Genomic DNA, 19470 nt, shown 5'->3' on the forward strand with positions numbered 1-19470 from the left:
CGGAGCACTTCCGGTTTAGCCCGGAAGTGAGTGAACCATTGCGAACAGTGTGCGTCGCTCTATCCTTTTCCTATCTCTACGCGTAAATGGCGTTCGCCTTTACCTTTACCTAGGGAGCGGTTGCCCCTCCCGCTGTAGTCCTTTGCCCTATATAAAGATGGCGGGTGCGTCCACTTTCCTCTCCCTTCCTTCCCTCCTTGTCATTGATACGCTGTGGCGTTAATTGTTTTTTCTGATTGCGGTTCGGTTATAAAGTGTTCACACCTCGTATTTAAGCATAAAAGCACATTTCTTTTTGGCCTGCCTGAACGCATGAGCTTTCCTTCCCGTCAGTGTTTGCAGTATAATCTGATTGGTGCACTTTGCCCACAGACGGGAAAGATCGCAAAGCCGCGGCTCTCGGCGACCTTGCCCTCTTCCAAGATGGCGGCAGAAGCGGACGTGGCGCCCGTAAGCGTTCCTTGCTGAGGCGCTTTCTGCCAGAAACAAGGATGGCGGCCGCGGTGGGTGGGAAGCGGCCTAACGAAGAGGGTGGAGCAAATGGAGCAGGAAATGACGGTTTGTTTTTCCGGACGTGGCTGTCTGGGAGAATGGAGTTAGGGGGCTGCAGGGTGAGGGAGGCCTTCCCCGCAGTGGGGCAGGGCTGGCCAGGCTCCTCGGAGAAGGGGAGGCTTGGGGGGAGGGTTGGGTTTCCCCTCTCTCGGAGAGCTCACATTTGTCCCCCAGGAGCGGAGCGGGAGGGTCTCTTTCCTCCTCTTGAGCGCAGTGGGAGGTTGGTAGAGCGGCTCTCTCGTCCCCTCAGCTGGATAATTAGTGGGGAGAAGCGGAATCTTGACCTCCTTCCTGGGTGGAAACTCCTAAAAGGCCCTTGCTCTGAGTTGTCTTTATAAAGTCGCCCTTCCTCTTAATTTAGTGTTACTGAGGGGGCCATAAAGTATGTTCCAGCTGCCTTAGTTTGAGGCAGGTCTTCCCTTCCCCATCTGCATTCTACAGAGGTGGGCGGGGGATTCCAGTGAACCTGCTTCTTGTACTGACCTCCTGGTTTTTTCCTGTCCTCCTTCAGGTTGCATTTGAGAAGGATGGTGTCTATTTACACACCAGCGCAAAGCGTCATCCTGACCAGGACTCCCTGATTCCAGGGGTTATCCGCATAATCGAGAAGGTTGGTTGAGGTGGGATACAGGTTGGGGTTGGAAAAGGGATGAGGGAAGGGTTTTTGCACCCAAGATAGGAAAAAGGTCAGTGCATGTGGTGTGGGGTGGTAGAATTTGGTTGGTATAGATTTCAGCATTCTGAGTACCTCGGGCTTTGATTTTAAAGAGTGTTCCTAGCACTTGTGATTTCAGAAGTAGGCTTGAAAAACTACTGGTGACAATGTGAAAAGGTGTAGGCAGTACCTGGTGACATCTTGGAATATAGAGTGGGTGTAGGCATGAACAGATTTTCCATTAATTGGGGATGAGTCACTTTCGTAGGAGAAGGAAGAGGTATACAGAGGTGGCAATCCTTACTGCTCAACATAGTTTCTTATTCTTCCCTGAGGCTTGGAGAATCAGCAATGCTACTTGACTTTCCTTAAACTTATATCATCTAGGTGATCAAATTCAGATTACTTTGTTACAGCATCTGGATTGTTTTAGTAAAGTGTGTGTACACAGTTATGGATATCTTTTTTATGACTCTCTCATGAGACTGTCTTTCTCCATTTATTCAGGGCTCGGATACTTTGCTACAATGGACACCCATAGAAGAGTCATCAGATGCTGCTCAGATCACATATGCCAAGAAGGTGAGGCCCTCTTTCTTGGTGGTATAAACTTCTACTGATATATTAAATCTTCATCACATTGTGTTCTAATAACTTAAGTAATAAAACATTATTTAGACTAGTGATTCATTAATTTTTTTTGCCTGTATTGGGAACTGGTGTTTTAGTTTCCTTGTTCTTTTCATATCGCATTGCCATAACAGATTTTTTAATTGGTTTCTGGGGGAAAGAGCTGTAGGACTGTGGAGCAGCTGCTGAGACTTCCCCACCATTTGAGTTGGTGTAGTTAGATAGTTGTTCTGGGCTTCATTCCCATTAACCAAGACACAAAGCTGCAAATGTTATTCAGGAATGTGCCTTTACTGCTTTATGATTTGCACCCAGAGGTCTATTCCCTGCTTTCTCCACCCCACCCCATCTCTAGGAGGATCATGGAGAATGAAGTGATGAGGATATGCTAGTTCTCTGCTGTTCTATTTTCTAGAAAGGATGCCATCTTTTCCTCCTGTTGATCAGAGCCTGGAAATGGTAGAACAGAAAAAGTATCCTGTGATAAAGTTAAACCAGCAGAAATGTTGGACATTTGAAACTGCTTTATATTGAGTCAAACAACTGGCTCAGGGCTGCCCACTACAATTGGCGGTGGCTCTCCAAAGCATCAGACGGAGATCTTTCTCAGTCCTCCTGCACTAGATCTCTTTAATTGGAAATGCCAGGGACTGAGACTTTCTATATGCAAAGTATTACTGATTCTTATGTTTTAAGACAGGAACACCCTAAGGAAGTGTTTATATCTTTAGATGCTCATTTATGGTTTTGTTCAGGATGGGGAATGATCTTCTATACTGTTTCCCATTCTCTTTACATATAACAGTTCATTATTATTTTTCCTAACAAGGAGGACTGTGTTTAGCAAATCCTGTGAGTTCTCCTTTATTTCTCATCCTAGGAAGTAGCCCCTCCATTGTGATGCAGAAAGGGAGCAGGGCAATTTCAGGTCTGTTAATGTTCATAAAGACAGGGGTGTACTTCTGTTTAAAGAGGAGTCTGTCCTTCCACACCTTCCACGCTCAAATTCCTCTCAGTGAGACCAAGAGTTCAAAGTGTATTCCATTGAATTCATAATTTGTGTCAGCACCTCCTTGAAGATCATGATGAAATATAAGGAATTGGGTAGCTTCTGAAAGCCCTGATCTCTCTTTCCATTTTCCAGGACCCAGTGGGCTGCCAGACTGAAGAAGAAATATTTGATCCGGGGTATGAACCAGACTGGGCTGTGATCAGTACAGTGGGGACCCGGGCTCGGGCTCAAGAGGAAACAAATGGTAATCAAAAAGAGGACAGGGATGTTTGCCCCTTGGTATACTTAAGTGGCATAATACAGGGATTGCTGGTAAAGATGCAAAAAGGGATACAGGATGGAGGTAGGGGAGAAGAGGTAGCCGGCAAATGTGGGATATTCTTTTCTGGTTCTCTTGACATCATCCCTTTTATATTTGTGCTTGGCTTTCCCCTCTCCAGCAGCTTCCGGGCCCAAATCTCCAGTCCCACGTGGTCAGTGGGCCTTCTCCCTCAGCTTGTCTGAGCTGAAATCCATCCGCAAGAGCAAGCCAGGTTTGGGCTGGTCATACCTCATCTTCATCACCAAAGACGGCATCTCCATTCAAGCCCTGCACTTCCACCGTGGAGGCACCAAAGCCCTGCTCAAGGCCCTCTGCAAATACGTTATCTTAGCCACGTGAGTGAGGGTGGTGCCGGGTACCTTATTTGTTCAAAAGATAAAGAAGTAAAGAGAAAGCTCTTAAGTCAGATGTGGAAGGCGCTGCCCGACTAGCCTTCGACTTCTGGGCTATATTACTCAGGATTGAGGCAGTCAGTTTGCATGAACTTGGAGGCAGGGAGCACTTTCCCCAGCACTGCAAATTAAAGAAGAAAAATAATATATACAATATTCAGTTCTGAACTGAAAACACCATCACAGTAAATTAGTTGGACTCAGACTGGCGTAAAATGTTTTCACAATTGCCTTTTAAAAGCAACAATGATGAGGCCATCCTTAGGGAGGGGATGTGATAGGTGTAGAGCCATCACTGAAAAGGCCCTGCCCATCGTGCTCATTCACTCATGGACCTGAAAGGAGGGCCTCTGATTTCGCTAATTTTGCAGCTTGTCCAGTTGCCAGTGGTTCTTCAGATAACCTAACAGTTGCTGGAAGGCAATAAACTCACTCTGGTTTCTCTTCTCGCCTTGCAGCTCCCCCAAAGATTCCCGCCTCTACTTGGTTTACACACATGATTCGTACGCCCTCTCCCACTCCTTCGATGAGCTTCAACTCTTCGATGACAGCTCTTCCAACCTTGTGTCGGTGAGGCTCTTCTCCAAAATGCCCTGCAACTGCGACTTAAGTTCTAGTTTAGTGGTTCCCAATTAGCAAAGTACTGCGGATCCTCTGTTTTTGAAAAGCCAAGTCATGGAACCCCCTACTTCTGAAAATGTTGATATCTCTCTGGTAGTTTTGTTATGTGAATGGTGCCACCATACCCTCCAACATGTCCCAGCGCAAAAACAGAGACGCGTGTCTTCCAGGCCATGCTCCTGCATGAGTCATGTGACCTGTATGAGAGCACAGCTCCCCAAAACAGGATGGATATGTGCCATGGACTTCCTGGTTGGGGGTCCACAGACCACTAATTGGGAACCACTGTTCTAGAGGATTAGAATGCAGAGAGGGTGTGTTTGTGTGGCCTGGTTCTGTGGGAGAAATCTAAAGACTTGTGGCAGTGGGATTATGTGGGAAGGGACAAAAGCTATAAACAGGGAGACTTGTCTGTTGTAGGTGCTGACACTGGTTAGAGCAGGGAGTTATGGGAACATGGACTCCTGGGTTTCCTTGAATGAATTATATTAGAACAAGTTATAGGTAGGTAGCTGTGTTGGTCTGCCGTAGTTGAAACAAAATAAAAAAGTCTTCCAGTAGTACTTTAGAGACCAACTAAGTTAGTTATTGGTATGAGTTTTTGTGTGCATGCACACTTCTTCAGATACACTGAAACAGAAGTCACCAGACCCTTATATATAGTGAGAGGGTGGGGAGGGGTATTACTCAGAAGGGTGGTGGGAATGGGTGATTGGCTGATAGGTGTGGTAAACCTGTTGACGACTGTTAACGACCGCAATTGGTCTTACAGGAAAAAGCAAGGGGTGAGATGGCTAAAAATAGCTTTATCATGTATAAAGAGATAAGAATCCAATGTCTCTATTCAGACCAGGTCTCTCCGGTTTTGGTGTCTTCGGGTGTCTTCCCGTGTAAGAGTCGGGGTGTCTGGGCGACGTTTCGACGAGGTGTCGTCGAAACGTCGCCCAGACACCCCGACTCTTACACGGGAAGACACCCGAAGACACCAAAACCTGCATATATATATATATATATATATATATATATATATATATATGCAGGTTTTGGTGTCTTCGGGTGTCTTCCCGTGTAAGAGTCGGGGTGTCTGTGCGACGTTTCGACGAAGTCTCACTCGTCATCTTCAGGCTGGTGCTTTCGGCTTCTTGTTACAAGTAACAAGAAGCCGAAAGCACCAGCCTGAAGATGACGAGTGAGACTTCGTCGAAACGTCGCACAGACACCCCGACTCTTACACGGGAAGACACCCGAAGACACCAAAACCTGCATTCCTGTACCCGTGAAAATCTACGAAAGCAAATATATATATATATATATATATATATCCTATATATATATATCCTATATATATATGTGTGTGTGTGTGTGAGAGAGAGAGAGAGTGAGAGAGAGAGAGAACAGAAAGGCAGTGATGGTAAAAAGTTGGGAGGGGGGTTGTATCTGGAATATTGATTATTGATGCAGAGCTGAGAAACCCCAATTGAATCTTAATTCAGCAAGGCTAGAATTGGGCAGCAAGCCAAAGGTGACATGTGGCTTCTTCTTTTTTAAGCCACCTTCTCTTTCCCTAGCGGTTCCTGCAGGATCCTTATGCTGCCACGTTCGGTGGCTTCTCCAAAGTCACGAACTTCTTCCGTGGGGCTCTGCACCATGAGGACGGCGTCATCCAGCATTCCCATGGCGACCCAGCTGCTGCCAATGTTGAGGATGAGACAGGCTTTGAAGTTATCACCTGTGTGAGTGTTGGAACAGGTAGCTCCACTGTGGGGCGGTGGAGGGGGAGAGGAATGGCACCCAGTGTTTGTGTGTGCTTCTCTGTAGGCCGAGATAATCTTTGGCCATCTTCTTTTACTCCCAGCCACCCACTCACACCTACTGGCTTATGATTGCACCAGAGGTGACTATTTGGGAGTGGTTGTGGGGGAAGTATGAGCAAGGAAATGGGGGTGAATGCCAGAGAGATGTAAGGGTGGACATGAGTCCCTGTGCAAGAAAGCCTTTCCCATTGAGCGAAGACCAAGCAATCCATTCACACAGAGGCCTAAGGAGATTTGCGTCATGCTCACCCCAAACCCACCACCATCACACCACAACATTACAAGGCAGGCATGGTGGTTGAAGCAGTTAGCCTCGTCTAAATGGTTTGTGCTGGGTTTGTGAATGGGGCAAGGCCTCTGTTGACCTCATTCTTCCTTGGAGCAGAATCCAGGGCCTTGAGCTTCCGTGAATATACATGTGACTGACAAGGTAATTCCTGAGGGCTAGAGAATCATGACTGTGGCTTCAAAAATGCTCTGATAACAACCCATGTGTTCTTGGAACCCTCATGTTCTGCAGAAACTTACTGGGGAATCTAAAGCAAGAGGATCAGTAAGAGTGGGCAAACTTGTAAAAGTAAACTTTCCACTGTTACTGATCTTCCTCCACAGCATGCACCAATTTGAAATGCTTTCTGCTTGTCTTCTGGACCAGTTCTTCCCAATTAGCTAAGTGCTGTGGACACCCTGCTTTTCAAAAGCCAAGCCATGGACCCCCACTTTTGAAAATTCTGATCTCTCTGCGGTAGTTTTTGTTGTGTTACAGTAGTTGTTTTACTATGTGCCACGGACCCCCTGGGTAGGTTTTGCAGACTCCCTGGGTTCCATGGATCCCACCATTTAGGCACCACTGGTCTAGATCCAAACATAGACAGGCACCCTAGAAAGTTTCTTCCAATCCTTCCAACAGTACAGGGATTTTTCAGCAGGCATGTGTCAACATAAAAGAGAGGTCCCCTCCTCCTCGCTTCTCACCCCTTTATTGTCTCCATACCCCTTGGGAGGTATCTTTCCTTGACACTTCTTTTTAAGTTCCTTCCTCTTTTCTACCCCGGCAGCAGGCACGGCTAGGAGAGCGTCCGTCTGTCCAGCGGGAGGCTCCCGTCTCGGAGCAGGAATGGGAGCAGCACTTGGACCCAGATGGGCGTGTGAGGGACCCAGTTGCCTTGCGCAGAAGGATCTTCGCTGGGGTGAGGCCTGTGGGGAGGAGAGGGCGAGAGGCCCTTGGTTGCAGGGGGAATTGGGGGTCTGTGCAGAAGCGTGAGTGGCTGCCTGTCAGGCCAGGGATATATGCAGCGTGGGGCCGGGTTGGTTTCCTTCCCAACATCTTTGTGTCGTTCTTTGACACTTGGCCTAATTCACCTTCTCTCCCTCCCCCGCCCCCCCGCCCCCCCGCCCCCCCGGTGCTCCTCTCCCAGGGTCTCAACATGTCATCGCGCAAAGAAGCCTGGAAATGCCTTTTGGGCTATTACTCATGGGACAACACCAGTGAAGAGAACAAGGCACAAGTGAGGCGGAAAACGTAAGTCTGGGTCAGGGTTATGGGGGAAGCCAAAGGAGTACTGGAACTGGTGTTTGGAAGGAGGTGATCAGTCTGTGGGTCAGCATTTAAGCTTCTGAACTCTCTTAACAACTTCCTTCCCACGTGTGTCCACAGGGATGAGTACTTCCGCATGAAACTACAGTGGAAGTCGGTCAGCGAGGAACAGGAACAGCGGAACTCCTTGCTTCGTGGCTACCGCAGCCTGATTGGTCAGTATAAGTTCTGGCTCTTGCTCCTCATTTGTTAGGAGTTCAACACCCCTCTTTGTCACAAGAGATATTCTTGCTTCCTTTTTGTTTTTCGTCCTCTTTCCCCTGCCTGACAGCACAGCCTTGTGCGCACACAGCAAGAGGTTGGCGACCATAAAAACACTCTGTGGTAACAAGTGGGCCATATGCAAGAGACCTGCTGGATCAGTCCAAAGGGCTACCTAGTTTTTTGTCACCCTGTTTCCAGCAGTGGCTGGCCAGGTAGATGCGTTAAGAGAGCCCACAAGCAGGAAGCGAAGGCAAGAGTTCTCTCTAGCAACAGGAATTCAAGAGGAGGATATACTGCTTCTGAGGATGAATGTTCTCTTTAGCAGTTGTGGCTATTAGCTGATAAATGAGAGCATTAAAACCCGTGCTCTATGAATCTATCTTCCTTTCAATGCCATCTAAGCCAGCAGCCAGCACCACATCTTGTGGCAGTAAAATTCATGGATGAATTATGCATTGTGTGAAGAGCCATTTTCTTTTATCCATCCTGCATCGATTGCCAATCAATTTAAGTGACATTCGCATTCCAGGATTGTGTAGCCCTCGCTCTTTCTCTCTCTCCCCCCCCCCCCCAGAATTCATAACGCTATAAACTTCTGTTTTGCCCCAATCATCTTTTTCTAAACTAAACGATCCAAACACTTTTGCCTCATCTCTTAGAGGAGGTACTTCAGCTCCTTTATTTTTTGGCAGCTTGGCTTTTTCCACCTTTTCCTTCTCTAAAATAGATCTTTTCAAAGGACGGGACTAGCAATGGAGGCTGGTCCTTTAGGGCAAATGGAGCACTGCCCTGCCAAACTCATTCTGCCCTTAGCTAGCACCCTGGATGGGGACAAAACTAGAATGGGCAAAGGTCGTAGCACAATAGTCAGAGCCTCTGTTTTGCATGCAGAAGGTCCCAGGTTCAATCCCCAGTGTCTCCAGATGGGGCCGGAAGAGAATTTGGTCTGAAGCCACGGAGGGCTGCTGCTAGTCACTGTAGGTAGCTGCACCCGTGGACTGACCCTGCATAAAGCACCTTCCTGTGTTCCCAAAATTAGTTGGCTCTCATTGGCTCTGATTCCACCTGCTGTTGGTCTTCCCGCCTTCTGCCCCATGAGGCATCAGCCACCACATTGGGGTGGGGGCAGGCCTAGCAGAATTGCACATAGTTTTCCAAATGTGACCATTCCATAGACTTCCATAAAGGTGTTAGGACAGCCAAGCTGTCTTACTTTCAAAACATGGGATAAGTGTGAAACCCCCCCCCCCCTTTAAGGGGAAGTACCATGACTTTAGCTTGGAGTTTTCTGCATAAAAAGCCTTTGCTCTGCCACTGAGCTGGGGGCCCCTGGAGCTTTTCCTGGGGTTGTGCTTCTTCAGCTCCTCTCAGCTGTGTATTGCTACTTTCTCTCGCTCATTTGCCTCGTTACTGTCCTGTATTCGTCATCACTTTGAGTGGCCTTTGGCAGAAAGGCAATAAACGGGTTTTATGGATAATTCGTGGGGGGGGGGTCTGTCTGCCTTTGCAGAAAGAGACGTGAGCCGCACGGATAGGAACAACAAATTCTATGAAGGCAGCGAGAACCCTGGCCTAGTGCTCCTGAATGACGTGCTGATGACGTACTGCATGTACAACTTTGACCTGGGTGAGTCTGGAGGTGGGGAGGGGACGCCAGCAGTGTGCCATTGTAGAACCAGCTTAGGTTCGGGAGTCTTTGGCTAGCTTGGCCTAGGAGGGCCCATTAACTACCGTGGGGGAGGGGGAGAGTTGGAATCCAAAATCTCTGGAGGGCACCAGCACAGGGAAAACTGTTGCAGCCTTTTGCTAGGTTGGAGGTGGTCTGTACCATCTCTGATCTGGTCATGCTAAGTGGCAGCAGAATGCATTCCAGAATCTCCCATGGTGTCCCAAGGGGCTTGTACTGTTTCAGATGCCCCTAGACTCCCTTCTACCCCTCACTAGTCAAATCCAGAGATTTTGGACTATGACTCCCATCAGTCCCAGCTGGCGCTGCCATGCTATGCTGATGGAAGTTGTAGTCCAAAGCATCTGTAGCTCACCAGACGGGGGGAGGCTAGTCTGCAGTATGAGTGTCTTTTGTGGATGATTCCCTTAATGGTCTAGGCTACCCCAACAGTTGCCTGTTCTTGATGATCTTGGGCCCAAGCACTGCTGTGTGTATTCTGTGCTAAAATAAACCATCACCTGTTTTGAAGCTTCACACAGCCATGTGGACTAGAAACTTGATTCTAGTATTCATTTCCTCCCATGAAAATGAAAACTGAAATACTTGGGATACTGAATTCCATGCTGAGAAGGATGCACAATGCAGACAGCCCTGCAGACTTCTCCGGCTAGTCTTTTATGGGTCCTCTTAACGCTCTGAACCCTCACCAGTCCTGTAATTGTATCTCTCATCCCGTCATTCTGCAACACCCTAGTAGAAAGAGAAAATAACTTGGTGGGCCTGCAGCTTCAGTTGTAAAACCCAGTGGCTTCATGTCTTTTGCTTCCTTGTACAGGCTATGTCCAAGGCATGAGTGACCTCCTGTCCCCCATTCTGTACGTCACCCAGAACGAAGTGGATGCCTTCTGGTGTTTCTGTGGTTTTATGGAGCTGGTGGTGAGTACATGGCCTGGGAGAGCTCAGAAAGGGCCTTGCAGCTGTTCCAAATGTCACCTTCTTTCCATAAACTTGTGCACATACTCTCACTTTCTGCCCACAGCACCGCAATTTTGAAGAAAGCCAGGAGTCCATGAAGCGACAGCTGTCTCAGCTCAATTTGCTCCTCAGGGTGCTGGACCCCCCACTCTGTGACTTCCTAGGTACTTGTGCACCTAGTTCTGGGACTGCTGAAAGCTGGGTGGTCTAAACATATGTTGTCTGGAAAGGACAGGTCTCCTATTTGTAGGTGCTTGTTTTTAATAATGAAATATAGTAGGTGAATTTGGGGCTCCTAATTATTCAGGTCCACAAACTGAGCTCTTGGCTACAAAATCACCACTTTCTTTGCTTTTTATTTTTCTTCACTTCCCCAGCTTTGTATAACATCTTCCCTGATGAAGAGTTCTGGATAATTCAAAAGCTTGCCACAGTTGTGTGTCATTTTGACTGGTTTCAATAAAAGGGTGTAGGGGTTCAATTAATTATTTTGGGGCTTTTTTATTTAGTCTCTGGCTAATTCCTTCAAAAGCTTAAAGGAAGCAAAGACTGAAGCAAGTGAGGCATTTCTTAATCTTTGGAAGTCTTGATTGGATAAAACAATCTGTTACTGACTCCTGCCCTTCTTGGCTACTTCTCTCAGACTCCAAGGAATCTGGCACCTTTTGCTTCTGCTTCCGATGGATCTTGATCTGGTTCAAGAGGGAATTTGCCTTCTCTGAAATTCTTCAGCTATGGGAGGTGAGACTGAATTAAGAGAAATGGGTTTGTTTTTGTTGGTTTTGTGTGGGGACAGGATCTCTGGCTGGGGAAAACATAAGTTACATTGTCATGATGGGATTTTGGAAAGGCAGGAAAAATGGGAACAGGAGAGAGAATAAACAGACTTCTGGTTTGCAGTATTGGGGTTTGAAAGTAGAGAAGGCAGCAGGGAGGGATGTTTCCTGAAGAACACAGCCTCAGCCAGTTTGGCTAATGGCAAGAGATGATAGCTGTTGTCCAGTGGTTTTCAACCAGTGTGCCGTGGCACCTTGGGGTGCCGTGAATGACGGTCAGGGGTGCTGCAGGCAACACTGGCCTCTGTCCCTTTTCCCTTCCCTTCCTCCTCTGATGCCCTCTTGTGTCTCTACCTCCCAAAGGCTTGCTTCTGGGGTTGGCCAGGGGGTGCTTCCCAGGTTCCTGTGGGGCAGTGAGGAGGCACCTCTCTTTGGGGCGAGGGGGGCAGCTCAGAGACCAGGGACAGCAGCAGTGGCTGCCCATAGGACTCCTAAGGAGAGGAGGCTGAGGCAGCACTCCACAAGGGAGGGTGTTTGAAAAAAGGTGAAAGGCTGTCGGCTCTGCAGGCAGTGGGTGACATAATGGCACCTGAGCCCCCCAGGGGTGCCGCAGAAAGAATGTAGTTGGTCAAAGGAGTCATGGGCTCAGAAAGGTTGAAAACCTCTTCTGTAGTCTATCAACATCTGGAGGGCCACAGGTTCCCCCTTCCCAGTCATATACAGTTCCTAGGTGGTCTTCATCTAAGTTCTGGCCAGGCCTGGATGTATTAAGCTTCAGCAAAGCATTCTAAGCCTTCCAGCCAAATGTTTCCACCAGCCACTTGAGGGCTGCATCCTCATAGTGCTCCACAGGGATGCCAGCATCCTTCTTACTTCTCTTGACCACAATCCCCTAGCCGTTGGGCTATATATACAGGGAAAGGCCATAGCTCAGCGGTAGAACATCTGCTCTGCATACAGGAGGTCCCAGCTTCAATCTCCAGGTCATACTAGGAGAGAATCCTGCCTGAAAGAGCTTCTGCCAGTCAGTGTAGACAGTACTGAGGTAGATGGACAAATGGTCTGTCTCAGTGTAAGGCAGCTTCTTGTGATCCTGTCTATAAGAGGCAACCCTTAGTTATTGCTGGGTAGGTTTACTTCTGTGGGCATGTTATCTTTCCATGAGCCCCTTGGTCTCCTCAGTCTATGGTTAGCTGAATAGAACTGCCTGGCACATCCTGTATCTGCACTTTGAGCATGGGGTGAAGTGCTCGTGGGGCACAAGCTGAGAGGTACTCCTTGGCACACCCAAAATGTCACCTAGGATCTCTAGGAGGACCACCTGGACTGTGCGCTGCAGCCACTTGCCAGGGGTGAGCACTATAGGTGCAGTTTCAGGCCAACAGGATATTGAGAACCTGGAAGGAATATTTGGGAGTGCCTGTGAGTTGCTTGTGTGTGCCTGGACAGTCCAGATGGTAGAGCCCAGCTGTGTCATCCATGGGTTCCTTGGGAAAACCTTTGCCCTCTTCCTTCCCCTCTAACCCCAGAGATCACCTGGTAAACTGGTTCAGATGGTTATCCAGTAACTAGTTTTACCGCTGGAACTAGTAAATGCAGCCTAAAACAAATCAGATGTCTTCAGCTGCAGAGCCTTGCTACAGCCATGAGGAATAGTTGCTTTGGTTTAGAGGTCCGGGTTATTTATAGCTCCTCCAGCTTTCAGTTTCTAACCACCTAGTTCTGAAAAAGGTTCCATGCCTCCCCTTTCGCCCCTGATCAGAACAAGTCTAGTTATTTGAACCATGTACTTAGGCTTAAAAAAAAAGTCACTAAGTATGCAAGGCTGTGTTCAGGAAACAAAAAAAGGAAAGCAAAATGTTGTTTCTTAGTTAATTCCTGCCCTAGATGAAGCAGGCAGGTGCTGCAGCTTACTTGGTTGCAGGAGAGCCGTATCAGGGAGCAGACGTAGAAATCTCATTGTCCCTCTTTCTCTTTGACGGAGGAGTGCTGTGTGAGCATCTTGCTAAAGCTGGTTTACTCTAACCTGAGCTGTGTTCTTGTCTGGGGCTTAGTCCGAGGGCACAACATGACCTGGGAAGCCCAGGCTTCTAGCCAGCCAATACATATCAGGGATGACTTCCAGCTTCTGGGAGACGTCGCCCACTAGCAGCTACAAGCAGCACGTCCCATTAGAAATAGATTCACTCTGGCTAATGCAGAGCCAGACATTAGCAGAGTATTACACCCGGCAGGATGGTACAGAACACTCCTGACAATGGGTTATGGTGCGCTTCCTCAATCCATGCCGTGTGTCTGTCCCCCTGATCCCAGGTGCTGTGGACGGGACTGCCTTGCCCCAATTTCCACCTGCTGGTGGCTTGTGGCATTCTGGATGCAGAGAGGCAGGCACTCATGAACTCTGGCTTTGGCTTCAATGAGATCCTGAAGGTGAGCACTGTGGAGCTTGGGGGCCTAACTCTTGCCTTACGTGGGCTTGCGTGGGCTTAGGACAGAGATGGGGATGCTGTGGCCCTCCAGTAGCTGCTGGACTCCCACTCCCATCAGCACCAACCAGCATGACCAATGGTCAGGGGCAGTGGGAGCTGTGGTTCAGCAACATCTGGATGACTGCAGGTTCCCCATACCTGCTCTAGTACATTAAGCCATGCAATATTCGTAGGTGGTTGTTTTTTCTTTAAAGAAGCAAAAGGTGATTTATGCGCTACACCTGCTTCTGAAAAGTATGGTCAGGGTTGCTCTGAAGGCTCAAAAGCCAAAACAAACATGGGCCCCATTCATTCTCCCTCACTTCCGCCCCTCCTCGTGGCTCTTCTTTTTCTTGGGCCCGGCTCCATTCTGCCTTTGCACCACACAGCAAAGTTCCTGCTGAACGCTTAGATAGCAGACGAGCCATAGTACGATCCATCTGTTTGGTTAAGGAGCAATGCTTACCTTTCCCCCCCACAGATCTCAGTCTTCCCCAGAAGCATCTTGAGCTTGGCCCTTTGCCTTTCTGTATACCTGGCTTTCCTCTGTAAGGCTTTCCCCGTCCACTTTCAGAGCACATTCCTGACTAATGCCGCTTGTATTTTTCCAGTTGTAGCATTATAACTGGAAGCTATTTTCAACCCTTTGCCACAACCTGCCCTTCTCTCTCTCTCTCTCTCTCTCTCTCTCTCTCTCTCTCTCTAAAAAGTGCATTTCTTTGTGTGTTTCCCCCTCTTCTTTGTTGTTCCTAGTTAGCCTTCTGAGTTTCTTGATTTCTGTGTCTGCATTTTCACAGCACATCAATGAGCTTACCATGAAGATGAGTGTGGAAGACATCTTATGCCGGGCCGAGGCGATCTACAGGCAGCTGGCAGCTACTCCAGTGAGTCTTGCGCTCCCCCCGCCCCCCAGTCCAGCATGAATGAAGACCTCTGTAGCTTGGTATCCTCTGAGGAGGCGTGGAGCCTCTAAGCATTCCTTAATGCTGCACACCTTGGGCAAGCCAACAGTCCTCTATCCTTACCCTTGGCCACCAAAACGGATACATAAAATAATCATGATCTAGCTAACAAGCTTCTGCGAGTGAACAAGGTAGCAAGCATCTCGCTTGCTCAGGGAGACACATTAAGCAAAATGGAAATGCAGCTGGTTCCCCTTGTGGCTTCAAAATATAGCACTACCAAGAGCAGATTTAAAGATAAGGCTTGCCAAATGGGAGGCCCCAAAACTCAGCACAGTGGGCCCTCCATGCCATGCATGTCATCTTTTCTTGCAAACAAAAATGCTTGCTGCCTGGAGTGTTGCTGACCAGGGAGCCAGCCAGCCATACCCTTTCCCAGGGTACTCCATTGCCACACACCCTGGTATCCCTCCCCTCCCCCTCCAGTAGTAAGTCAGTATTCTATGTCCGATGAGCATTCTCAGTCCTTATGATGTTGTTTTTTGAGGGTTTTCCCTGTTTTGGGAGGAGACACAAAGAATGTTGTTTGCCACTGGAACATCGACTCTGGGAACTGGACCCCTGTTAACTTTCCCCACTGTTATCTGCATACTGGAAGTTTAAGCTGGGGTGCTGAAGACACTGCTCAGGGAACACACGCAGTTTGGCATTTCATACCATACGTAATCTACAGAATTCACTGCCCCTAGGATGAGGTGATGATACCCTACACTCTGGCTGGTGTAGAGTGGTTCTATCAACCATGGCCAGGAGCTATGATGACTAAGGGAAGCCTCCACATTCAGAGGGAGCGTGAAAACCAGTTGCTCGGGGACCCTGCAGGGGAGAGGGCTGCTGCCTCCAGGCCCTGCTTGATGGTTGCCAGAAACATCTGGTTGGCCATTGGGCGATAAAGAACCCTGGATTAGATTGACATTTGGTCTGATCCCGCAGGACTCTTCTTATGTGCCACACTTCAAGGGTTTGGTTTTTGTTGTTGCTTTTTTGTACGTCTTATTAAAGGAAGCTAAAATAATGAATTCGGCTCTAAGGGCACATTTGCTGGTGGTTCTCCAAGGTCTCAGACAGAGGTCTTTTCTCTTGCTACGTATTTGATCCTTTCAGCTGGAGATGGCAGTCATTGAACTTGGGGGTTTTCTGCCTGCATGTGGTCCCAGCCTTCATATGCCACTGAACCAATGTGAAACCGAGCCACACCACTGTGGCAGTGTGCTTTTCAATCGGGTGTGAGCCAGAGGGGATAACTTTTCCTAACAAATAAAATCTCTGTTCTCCCTTTCTCCTAGGATTTACCCCGTAATGTCCAGGAATTACTGGGGCTCTCTGAGGGCAAATCTCCAACCCCCAGCACTGACACAGCCAGCTCCCCGCAGCCGCTGTCACCCAGCCAGGCCCAGGAGATGGAGCTGACGGACAGTGTTTCCCCAAGCCAGCCAGACAGTAGCATCGAAATCCTGCCTACTGAGGAGGCCTCCACCTCGCAGTCTCTCTCTCCTTGAAAACCTGTTGTTGCTGCTGCTGCTGCTGTTGCTGCCGCCACCACCATCATCTTCTTAACACAAGCACTTTAACCAGATAAGGGTGAGGGCTGGGAAGGGAGGCAGAGTAGAGGCTTTGGGATGTGTGTTTTTTTTCCTCCCTGGGGTTTAATTAGTCAAACAAACATCACCTCTAAAGGCAAGTAGGGCTTGGGAACAGCTGTGTTCTTTCAGAGTTCCCCAGTGCTCAGTGTGCCTTTCCCACAATGCACTGGGGCATGGCCATCTCTCTTAGAATGCGGAAGGGCTCGCTTTTGAGGTCAACTTCCTTCCTGGGATGCTCAGAGACAGAAAGGAGCAAGTTGAAGGCATCCATGCCTTTCTCTTCCACTTTGGGTTCTGAAGTGTTGCAGCTGAGTCTCCTAAATTCTCCCTTCATCCCCGCTGCCTTTTTTCATGACGTACCTGTTTTGCTTCTATGTCATGCGCACCTCCCTCTGTGGCATTTGAGGCTTGTCTACTAAGCATCAATCTGATGGCGACATCTTTATTATTATTTTTGTTACTGTTTCCGGTTGCTAATGAAACCTGTGCCTCAGCCCACAGAAGCTAGGAAACACAAGTTCTTTGGCAAAGGGAAATGAGGGGCAGCAGATCAGAGCAACTGGAAATGAGGAATCCTTAGCAAGAGGCTAGTTGATGGAGGGAGGCTTGGCTCTCACTGAGAAGAACATGGAGTCGGTGGTTACGGCAGCCGAGGCTTCAAGGCAGAGCTCTTAGTTCCTTCGTCCTTTGCCAGGGAGTTCCTGTTGACGTAGCTCCTTGTGCTTCCCTCCCTTGGCTGGAAGATTGTCTCCCTCCCTATTTGCCGCATTCCTTTTTTTAGTGGGTTGCTTATGAACTGACAACAGTTGGATACGAGGGGAAAGGATCTCTGATTTTGTTCTTCTGTGCCTCTCCAGCCTAGCGGGCATGTGGGTTCAGTGCTTTGTCTGCATATGCCCCACTTCTGATTATCGAACTGCATCCTTCTCAGCCCTTACCTTGGCTCCTTCATTTCCTTTATAACATAACATTAAAAATGTAGTGTCACTCATTAGTGTTTCTGTATCTTGGATGGAAAACTGCTCCGAGCTGCTCATGTTGGATGGGCTGAGCTGAGAGGTGTGAGGGAACGAAGGGGCGGGAGTGTTTGACATCCGTTCCCCCTTTCTTCCTAAAATGCTATGGTGCACGGACCTCTGTCTCCCACAGCGCATATGCACTCCTCTTACCTTCGCCTGTGTTGCTTATTTAAAACTAGTTTGATCCCTTGGTTCTCCCAAAGATCCCTCAATCATCAAAGTGCTGCTCCTCCCAGAATTGGAATTCCCAGGCTACCCAAAACAGAAGCCCACAATAGCTTTGCCTACTTGCAGGGTAGAAAACCACGGAGTCTGTGTGAGACCACGACATGTCATTTTGCCTTAGGCAGTGTTTCCCAAACTTGGGTCTCCAGTTGTTGTTGGACTACAATTCCCACTGGCCCTGGTGGCTAAGGATGATGGGAGTTGTAGTCCAGCAACAGCTGGAGACCCAGGTTTGCGAAACCCTGCCGTAAAGTATGGTAGATGAGGTGATTTTTCACTCATTTCTGCCCCCCAGTGTGGGTGCCTCCACACCTCCAAACAGAGCAAGAGCCAGCCTAACCTCCCAAGTGGTGAGTGAGATCATATTACCCTGCCACTGTGTTTTCAGTGTAGATTCAGTGGTCTCAGCTGTTGGTTGTCAATTGGAACATAGGAAACTCTTCCAATATACTGCCTTGCAGTGGCCCTCCAGGCTTCAGGAAGGTGCTTCTCTGTCCTGATTGGAGATGCCAGGAACTGAACTGGAGTCCTTTTGCATACAAAGCACATGCTCTGCTACTGAGCTATAACCCCTCCCCAGCTTCCATGGAACTCATGGATTTTAACCCCTGCAGTACCAAATGTTTTTGTCTTAAAAGGTAAAGGGGCCCCTGACCATTAGGTCCAGTCACAGATAACTCTGGAGTCTTATCGCTTAATAAAGCCTATCTGTTGTTATTGGACTCTTATGGGGGAGAATGGAAGACCTAGCTAAGAGTCCCGGGTTCAGGGAAGGGGGGAAAAGGCAATCTAGAAGGAAGGTGGGGTTTCTGATAAGAAAGGACTTGGAAACTAGAGCTGTTGCCTTTGGCCTGTATGGTTGCGCTGGGAGGTCAAAATAGGTCAAATACTCCAGAGAAGGGATTTAAATTACATAGTGTATAATGAGATAAAACTTGAGCCCTAAAGCTTCTAATTCCTAGACTTCTGTGTCTGAGGCCTTGGGCCAGAGCTTTGTTAGAATAAAATTATAAACTCAAGCCAAAAAGCAGGGGGGCCCTGGTCAGCTTAGTTGTCCGAGGCCCAGAGCAAGTGTATCTGGCTGCCCGCCCCCCTACTCTGCATGGGCCTGATTTCCAGTGCCACTAAAATGCTTGAAAAGAAAAGCAGGCAAGGGACCACCCAAGATTTGCAAGCATGGTAGGTTTCCATCAAAAAGGCCATGTGGGTTGGTTGGTTTGTTTGAAAAAGAGTGCACTGTATATGTTTTGCTGCTCATCATTCCAGAAGACTGGCACCCAAAGAGACCTTGGATACTGGGATATTCTCTGGATGGGATGTGGGTGTACAAGAGCTAGTGTGACTGGGATCCTAGAAGACGGAAAGGCCACAGGGGGCTTGGAAAGGAGGCTGTGGGACCCAGGAGAGGGAGGATAGTTGTTGGGAGAGGTGGCCTCTCCATAGCTATCTTGGTTGGCAACTGGGAGGAGGGGCAGGGGAGAGCAGAGAGCAGATGGTACATTCTCAGGAGACTGATTTGGCCCCAGGGCCATCCAGTTGCTAACCCTTGTGTGTTCAAGCTGCTGTCCGAGAGTGGCCTAGTTGCACGTGTCCGTGTTGCAGAAAGAGGGCAAGCTTCAGCCTCTGCAAAAAAAAAAAAAAAAAAGAGAAAAGTAATCATCTACTTCTTCACCTCACAGTGGGTTTAAAAAGAGAACAGGCTTGAGAATTTGCCTTTTTTTTTTTTACAGTCTCTGCAGCAGAGCAAAAGAGACCACTGCAGTGAATGCAGCAGCATTGCTTTCCTCTCTCCTCTCCTCTCCTCCCCCCCCCCCGCTCAGCGCTGCAGGAGAGTAATGCAGGGAAGTGGTGATGCAGTACTAACTGGCTATTCACACAGTATCACAAATCTTGGCTATTTGCCTGGCTTTCTTTGCGCTCCTGTGCCCTCCTTTTCTCTCTTGCTTGCTTAGACATCCACCGGTGGGTTTGGGGATGGGGAAGGGGGTGGGTGG

At 48.5% G+C, this 19470-nt stretch overlaps 1 protein-coding gene across 4 annotated transcripts; it reads left to right on the forward strand.

Annotated features, from left to right (window-relative positions):
• Positions 1-142: 142 nt before the first annotated feature.
• TBC1D17 (TBC1 domain family member 17) lies at positions 143-17223 on the forward strand. Of its 4 annotated transcripts, XM_082195904.1 has the most exons (18): positions 143-164; positions 373-611; positions 1064-1162; positions 1715-1789; positions 2982-3093; positions 3290-3506; positions 4022-4133; positions 5753-5917; positions 7057-7188; positions 7417-7520; positions 7656-7750; positions 9310-9426; positions 10304-10404; positions 10508-10607; positions 11087-11184; positions 13533-13649; positions 14485-14571; positions 15936-17223. In XM_082195904.1, the coding sequence occupies exons 1-18, from the start codon at positions 158-160 to the stop codon at positions 16146-16148; spliced, it is 2190 nt and encodes a 729-aa protein (XP_082052030.1). In that variant the 5' UTR covers positions 143-157; the 3' UTR covers positions 16149-17223. The 4 variants fall into 4 exon arrangements, with proteins under 4 accessions (XP_082052030.1, XP_082052032.1, XP_082052031.1 ...); XM_082195906.1 differs by lacking the exon at positions 143-164 and having other exon boundaries at positions 452-558; XM_082195905.1 differs by lacking the exon at positions 143-164 and having other exon boundaries at positions 561-611; positions 7060-7188.
• The last annotated feature ends 2247 nt before the right edge of the window (positions 17224-19470 follow it).

Source organism: Podarcis vaucheri, assembly GCF_965113315.1.
Source record: "Podarcis vaucheri genome assembly, chromosome: 13".
Taxonomy (NCBI): Eukaryota; Metazoa; Chordata; class Lepidosauria; order Squamata; family Lacertidae; genus Podarcis; species Podarcis vaucheri.